This window comes from Humulus lupulus, chromosome 5 (assembly GCF_963169125.1).
Source record: "Humulus lupulus chromosome 5, drHumLupu1.1, whole genome shotgun sequence".
Lineage (NCBI taxonomy): Eukaryota > Viridiplantae > Streptophyta > Magnoliopsida > Rosales > Cannabaceae > Humulus > Humulus lupulus.
The window spans coordinates 53,091,433-53,099,195 of record NC_084797.1 but is presented as its reverse complement, the minus strand read 5'-3'; the positions used below and the strand labels follow the sequence as shown (position 1 = coordinate 53,099,195).

Below are 7,763 nucleotides of genomic sequence, written 5' to 3'. Positions count from 1 at the left end.
TTTTCAGGTTTCACCACCTTTCATTTGAATTTTTTCTATATTTTCTCTCTTCTGTATTCCAGAATCCTTCTTCTTTCTCACAAAAACTCAAAAATCGTTCGTTGCACCTAGTTACTCAGGAGTCTTCCAGGGACTTTCCCCTACAAAGTCTACTTCTTTTTATCAGAGAACATACTGTCAGTACCTAATCTTTTGGTTTTGAAGAAAATTTTCTTTTACTGGTCTTTTTCTTTGTTCTTCATCGTTCTCGTCCGCACTTCACCCTAGTCAATATTAGGCTATTTTCCAAATGTTTTTAGCGAATAGGCTTCAACTTAGATTCAATGAGTAGGTCCTAAAATATCTTTAGAACTACGACATTCATAAAACTAGGTAATTTCTAGGTAAAGTTGGGTAATCCATGAAAAGTTTTTTTTAGGGTTCATACCAGGTTACTTAGTGGTCACGCTTCTTGGGTTGTTTTGCACTAAACCGCCTCTCAAAGAAAAGTAGTGGTCTGACATTCTGACACACGGATCCATAAATATCAGGGTTCTGTTAGGAAACTGAGGCGCGTAACTTAGGGTAGCATGTGGCATCACGCGATGTGGCTGAGGCCAACTCAGCTCTTATATCAAAAATACAACATTCCCCCTCCGTACTTCCGCGTTGTAACCTTTAAATCCTCTTAGGTCGCCTACAAATTAGGTCGTTCTGTTCGTTAGGCGACCTGGTGGCTCCCTGGAAGAACACACCCAAGTAGAACACAACCACACTACAACAAAATTCACTATTAACAACACATAAACATAAGTTTATTTGAAATGTATTATAATATACATGTAAAATGCGGTAAAGTAAAAGTACTTAAAAGTAAAACGTGGAAAAGGGAAACTAAAGAGCGCCAAGTGAAATATAAGTGTTATTTTTTTAATCAATTTGTTTTGTCTTGGTCTCTCTCTCATCATCTCTTTTCATTTTCTTTCTCCCGCTCCCCCTTTTCTTTTCCTCAAACCCTAGCTGAAAAAATGGGTAAAGAGTTCACCATTGGTTCTCTCTTTCTCTCTCAGTGCAAATCTTCCTCTCCCTCTGCATTGCTCTCTGTTTTTCTTTGTTGTTGGCCGAAACGAAGAACAAGGGTCTACCTGTCATGGGGTCTTCTCTCCATTTGTCGCTAAGAGTCTCATGTGTATGTTTTTAAGTTTTCAGTTATATATATATATATATTTGTTTCTATGTTTATTGAAATATATATATTCAAATATATTATATGTTTGTATGTTCATTGTTTGTAATATTCAAATATATTATACGATCGAGGAGAAGGAAGGAAGAAAAGATAGCCTAATTTTTATAAATATATATAAGTAACTTTTTCTTGTTTGCTTTTAATTAATGATCTAAAACTCATAAAGTTATATAAATTAGTGGAGTGAAACAGAGATAGAGAGAAAGAAAAATATATAAATTGGTTTTCTTTCCTTTGTTGTTTTTTATTTTTTGTCGGACTTTCTTCAATTATTTGATTGTTAGAGAGCTTGATTGGGTTAATTTCACTATTAAATCTCAATATCTTTCCTTTTTTTTTTAATCTATATTAGTTTTATTTGATAAAATAAATATGTGTTTTTAAACAACTGAAAAAGTGGCTTTCTTTTTCTTATTATTCCATGCTTAAGTGCTGGAATATTGATTAAAATATATGAGCTCATTTGCTTCAAGAATCAGAAATGTGTAGGTATGGTATATGGAAAGTTGAAGTCTTTTTCTTACCCCACTAAAAATCATAAGGTCTCTGATCTGAGATAAAACACTATAAAGATCAATAAATGATTAAAGTTTTCTAATTTACAAATTTTCATACATATTTGTGATGCTCAGTTTGAATTTATTCAATATATTTTCTCTGTTAGCTTATTTTGGCAATGAAATTAAGCAATAAACGAAAAGCTTTTTTAATTGAACCTACATGTTTTATTTGTTTACTCATATATATGAAATTGGTGGCGGAGTAAGAACTTCTAGGCATATTTAGATTATTCTATTTCAAAGTGGTTCTCGACTTACAATTCATGTTATTATAACTTTTGTTTTTTTATGGATATTATTATAACTTTTAATGATGCAGAAAGTTATTTGTTATTTATTTATAGATTTTTGAAATAATGGTAGGCCTAACTAACAAAAATAATACTAGCTATGACTAACACTATAATATGCTTAGGTATTTCTCTAGATGTGCGAAATTAAGAAAAGTGAGTGGAGAAGCTGAAATTGAATTCTCCATTATTATTTGATTTTAGAAGTTGATGTTATTGGAAATATTTAGATTATTTTATTAATGGAAAATATAATCCTAATTAATCTTAGTGTAGATTAGGCCAAAAGAAATAAGATAAATGATAGATAATGACTTATTTGACATTATTGGCATTCTAGTTGTGTGATTCACGTGAAAGTGTAGTGTGGTTGATGGTTTAGTTAACATAGTTATTATATAAATAATAGATGAATAAGAGCACTTGCACTCTCTCAGTAGTTATTAAATATTAGAATGGAAAGAAAAGTCAACAAGCACAAGCACGGTTAGCAAATAGAAAGAAAAAAGATGTTGCATAAATACCAACATGTTATTGATAATAATATCAAAATCTGAAACATTATGTACTAGATGATTATTTGAACTATATGTTACTAAGTCGTGTCTTAATGTGTTTAGTTTTTTTTTTAATTGTTACCTTTATGCATAAACCATCGTTCCTATCTTTGATTCGTTATGAATATATTATGTGAAAAATGATTGCAGGGAAATCAAAAGATTGTGTCAAGTTTTTTGGTGTTGGAAAATAACTATATAGAGTTACTGCAAGTCATCTTTTAGTTGTCTTTGCTTCATTGCTATGTACTTTAGCTTTCTTTGGATTGTTGCTTATTGTGTCAAGAGCTCTTCTCCTTAATTTTTATGATTGTGTATTACTGTTGAGTGTCATAATTATCTCTCCAATAAAGGGAGAGGAGAGCATTGAGAAAAATATATTTATATGTAGTTTATGCTTTCTTTGTTTGCTAATGATTTTTTTTTTGTATGTTGCAGATGGAATAATGAGATTGTCTTTTTTTGGAGCAATAAGCAACATTTGTAGTATTCTCTACTTGTTACAATTTAGTGATGATAATATTCTCACTGAGTTGAATTTATTTTCTAATATAATTTTGTAAGCCTAAACTAGACTAGATATATTGTAATTCTATTCAAATAATAATAAAAATTTATTTATATTATCTCGTTTGGCTTCAATGACAATTTTTATCATTCATTTTTTTCAAGGGAGAAAAGTGTTATATGAGTATGACATTAGTTAGCTAAAACATTTATAAGTATGCTAATAGTATGAAGAAAAAAAGTATTATTATATACTAATACTTATAAATATAAAATTGTATTATGCTAACTATTTTATATAATGCAAAATATGTGTTATTTTGAAGTAAACTATAATACTCCTTTATAAGTGAAAAAAAGTGTTATATAAAGTATTATAAATAACATAAGAAATACTTAGCTATTTATTAAAATGACTTAAAAAAAGTATTATAGTACACTATAAAATAATACTTCACTATAACTACAGAATAGTGTTATGCAAAGTGCCCCCACCTATGATAACACCGCTTTCCTTAACAAATCAAAAATATTATGGTATGTATTTGATAATACTTTTTCGGTCTTATTAAAAGAAGTTTTTCTTGTAGTGCAGCTCGTCCTTTCAAGAAAAAAAAAATGGGGAAGGAGGTCACCCCTGAGTCTCCCATTCCTCACATCGGTCCGATGGTGGAAAAGGAGGTAGTGGTTGACCCCAACGCCTTCTTCGAGGCTGAACACATTGTATCGAAGATCACGACCCAAGGGAGGGTAAACAAGATCATGTTGAGCCACAATATTGATGTCGGGAGCGGAGTTATAATTGCCCGACCTGCTTTTGAAGGGGAATGGAGCTACCCCCCTCTCCAGGATGACTTCGCCACCTGAAGTGACGAACACCTGAAGGCAGGAGCCTTTCTCCCCTTGAACAAGTACTTCGCAGACTTTTTGAACTTCATGAAGTTGGCTCCATTTCAGCTCCCCCCAAATTCTTATAGGCTTTTCGCGAGGCTGAAATATTTCTTTTAGAGGCATGAGTAGGAGGTCCCCACACCGGCAGACATCCTCTATTTTTTCTACCTCAAGGCTAGCCCAGAACAGAGAGGTCGAGGTGACGGGTTCTACTATTGCACCAGATTCCCCAACTCTGCTCCCATCATCAAGCTTACCAGCCACCCCAATGACTATAAAGACTTGTTATTTATGTCGAATGGGTTCCGGAATTACAAACACAGATACTGCAACCATCCTCGTGAGTTTTTTATTCTCTGACCTCAACTAGTGAAATGTTATTCTTTCAAATATTTTTCTCTTGTACATGTATTAACTAAGTTTATTTCTCATGCAGCCATATTTGCGAGGACAGTGAACTTCGCGACCATTGGGGGTCAAAACGAGCAATTGTCTGGGCTGCCCCCTAGTGAGAAGGACTACCGCCAGATCGTGAATGGCATCACAATGCTGGTGTGTCAGTTGATTGGGAAAAGCCTTATGTTGGCCTTAAGGACCCGGGCTACCCTCCCGGTAATCCACGAGTTCCCATCCTTTCAAGGGGAGGCCTAGCCAACCACCAAAGGCGAGGATGAGGAAGAGGACGAGGTGTCTCTTGTGCAAAAAAGGTAGGTTCTCGAGGTTGTTCAAGAACCTAATTTAGATCGTGCTGCATCAGGGGCAGCAGCCGCCCCTTCGGCCAAGGTAAAAAATACCCCTATAGGGAACTAGATAGGGTTGTTGCCAATTTTAGGATAGTTAGGTTTAACCCAAATCAACAGGTCCACCGTCATACTCACAACCCAGACCGTAATATCACCCTACTCCAGTGCATAGACCACTTGGTGGTGCGTCATGATAGTAGTTACCCTAAGGGCACCATTGTTGTCGACAATACCTTAAATTTTAGGTCCACCATCTTTGAGGAGTATGGGACAAACCGTAGGACCTGGCCTTCTCTGCTCTAGGGAACCTTTGCCCCTGGATTTAGGTCGTACGTAGATGTGTCTAGCCCCGAGGTAGAACCTAAGCATGAACCTCCTAGGATCCAAGAAATACTAGTCATAGACTCTCCTTCTCCTCCAGAAGTCCCAAGGCCGGAGGTCGTGATTATAGACTCCTCCCCCAGCCCGGAGGGTAGGATCTTTATTTATTTTCTTTGTGTGTTTTTGACAATTTTAGTCGTGAACTAACGCCCTTTTGTTCTTTTCAAGCAAAGAGATGGAACAAACCATAGCTTCTGACCTCCGTACGGCCTTCCAGGCTGGGAAAAATGGCTCAGGCCCCGTCGTGGAGAGGCCCAGATTTACGAAGAAGGCCCCTCTGATGGCAGGAAATGCCTCAAAATACCCTGCTAAGGGGAAAAGCACAAGCTCGATAGCTCCAGTGTCTTTTGTTACTGATAGGAGGGTTCCTTCTCCCCCTCCTCCGCCCCGATTTGCGCCTCCCCAAGCTTCCTAACTCCAAATTTGGGCCTCTTCACGACGGGGAATCATTTACGAGACGGCAAGTCATATGGTGGGTCACACCTATAAGGCTAGCTCGAGGGACCTGAATACTACAGAGGAGCAGAGCCCAGAGAACATCATGGAGTCTGCCATGGGAATGACCTCAATGTAAGTTTTCTTTCCTTGGGGAAAATCTTGTTCTTTTTTTCTTTTTTTTACCAAGGATATCTATGACTTGTTCTTTTTTATGTTGTAGTTTACCCTGGCTCAATATTACAGTATAGCCCGTGTCAGGGCTAAAAATGATGAGCTCAGGGCCAAGCTAAACGCTGCCAACACAGCCCTGGCAGCTGCTCAAGAAGATGAGCAAGCCGCTCAAAAGATCCCACATGATGCCAAAGCAGCCCTCACCTCGTCTCAAGAAAATTAGCAGGTTGCAAAGGCTGTCCTAACTACCTTCTAGGATCAATTGGTGCAACTCCAAACCTAGGTTGGCGAGATCAAAGCTAAACTGCTCGAGGCTGAGGCTGCAGTCAAAGAAGAGAAGGCGGCCTCATTGTCGTCCATGGAGGATATGATGTACCATTGCTGGGCTTTTTACCAGGATGGGAACTTTTCTCTCGTGACTCTCGCATTGTGGGATCCGTACATTGAAAAATTCAAGGCTCGAATTTTTCAAGAACCGTCTGAAATGGGGGAGACTTTTGCGATAGGACAGTGGGATGGCGAGGTGGTTACATCCTCAGAGTGACCTGGAGGAGCTCACCCCTTTCCATAACACATGAATATAATAGTATTGAAAAAGTATTATAATACATCAAATAATAAAATAACAGGTGGGAAAAAAAATTGGCCGTATCAAAATTGGCGGTACCAAAATTTTGGAGCCAAATTATCTTCTACTTTTTACTTTTTTTATTTGCCTCTATTTTTTTATTTCCAAAGCTCTAAACAGTTTTCTAACACACTTTTGACCATCCCTCTTCTTCCTCTTCCTCTTCTTCTTCTTCTTCTTCCGCCTGCTTGATTCTAGTTAGGGTTTCAGTATCAGCCACCGTCTTCCTCTTCTTCTTCCGCCTACTTGATTCTAAACCCAGCCGTGACGCCTTTTCCCTCATCTGCAAGCGGTGGCTAGCCCTAGAGCACCTCAGCCGCACCACGCTCCGAAAATGGGCAGTCTTCAAATTCAAACAACGACCCATCTTTCGTTTGCAAGATATGCGCGGAACCCAAGTCTGGAAGTGAGTCGTTTAGCATCAAAGGTTGTAGCCATTCTTACTGTTCCGGGTGCATGGCCAGGTATGTTGCTTCAAAGCTTCAAGATAACATTACGAGAATCGATTGCCCTGTTTCTTGTTGTACCGGGTCATTGGAGCCTGAGTACTGTCATTTGATACTTCCCCCAGAGGTGTTTGACAGGTGGGGCACGGCGTTGTGTGAGGCTCTGATTCTTGGGACTGAAAATTTTTACTGTCCGTACAAGGATTGCTCAGTGATGTTGATCGATGATGGAAAAGAGGTGATAACGAACTCGGAATGCCCAAGTTGCTATAGAATGTTTTGCACGCAGTGTAAGGCTCCTTGGCACGAAGGGATAGAGTGTGCGGAGTTTCAGAAGTTGAATAAGGACGAGAGAGAGAATGAAGATATTATGTTGAAGAACCTTGCTCAGAATAAGAAGTGGAAAAGGTGTCCAACCTGCAAATACTATGTTGAAAGATCATTCGGTTGCTTGTTCATACATTGCAGGTCACATTTTTCTTTTCCTTTGGAAGTTTCTTTCATGGTTTCTAGTGTCATTAACTATTTAATTTCTACTTATTCACTCCCATTTTCAAGTACCACTACAAATGATATACATTTAATAGCTTGTTCAATTATCTGAATAATGGTGTGGACTGGTGAGAGAGCTTTACTTGCTTTTTCTCTTGTAATGTTCATTCCTTCATGTTCATGGTTCTTGTCCATATATACTTAGAAAATGACTTTTCTTATTCTTGGATTTTGCTTACAATTGAAACTTCTTACTGCATTAGCTAGCTATTTGAACAAATATGGAAGTAAAAGGTGCTATGTAGAAAGAGACCAGGAACCGGTTGTAGGTAGACTATATTTGTAACGACCCAAATTCACTAATTAGGCTTAAGGGCCTTGATTAGTGTGCCTGGAGGGCATAATGGGAATTATGTGTGATTTTAATGATT

General features: G+C 37.5%; 1 protein-coding gene across 1 annotated transcript; it reads left to right on the top strand.

Moving 5' to 3' along the window:
- The first annotated feature begins 6,124 nt into the window (after positions 1–6,124).
- LOC133779140 (E3 ubiquitin-protein ligase RSL1-like) lies at positions 6,125–7,444 on the top strand. Its single transcript, XM_062219133.1, has 2 exons — positions 6,125–6,289; positions 6,701–7,444. Exons 1-2 carry the CDS (start codon positions 6,125–6,127, stop codon positions 7,442–7,444), a joined length of 909 nt encoding a protein of 302 aa, XP_062075117.1.
- Positions 7,445–7,763: the final 319 nt, after the last annotated feature.

Excerpts from the sequence above, each read along its gene's own strand:
- LOC133779140 (XM_062219133.1), top strand. The coding sequence starts at position 6,125 with ATGGAGGATATGATGTACCATTGCTGGGCTTTTTACCAGGATGGGAAC. Across the intron at positions 6,290-6,700 it reads TAGGACAGTGGGATGGCGAG|AGCACCTCAGCCGCACCACG; the intron begins GTGGTTACATCC and ends GGCTAGCCCTAG.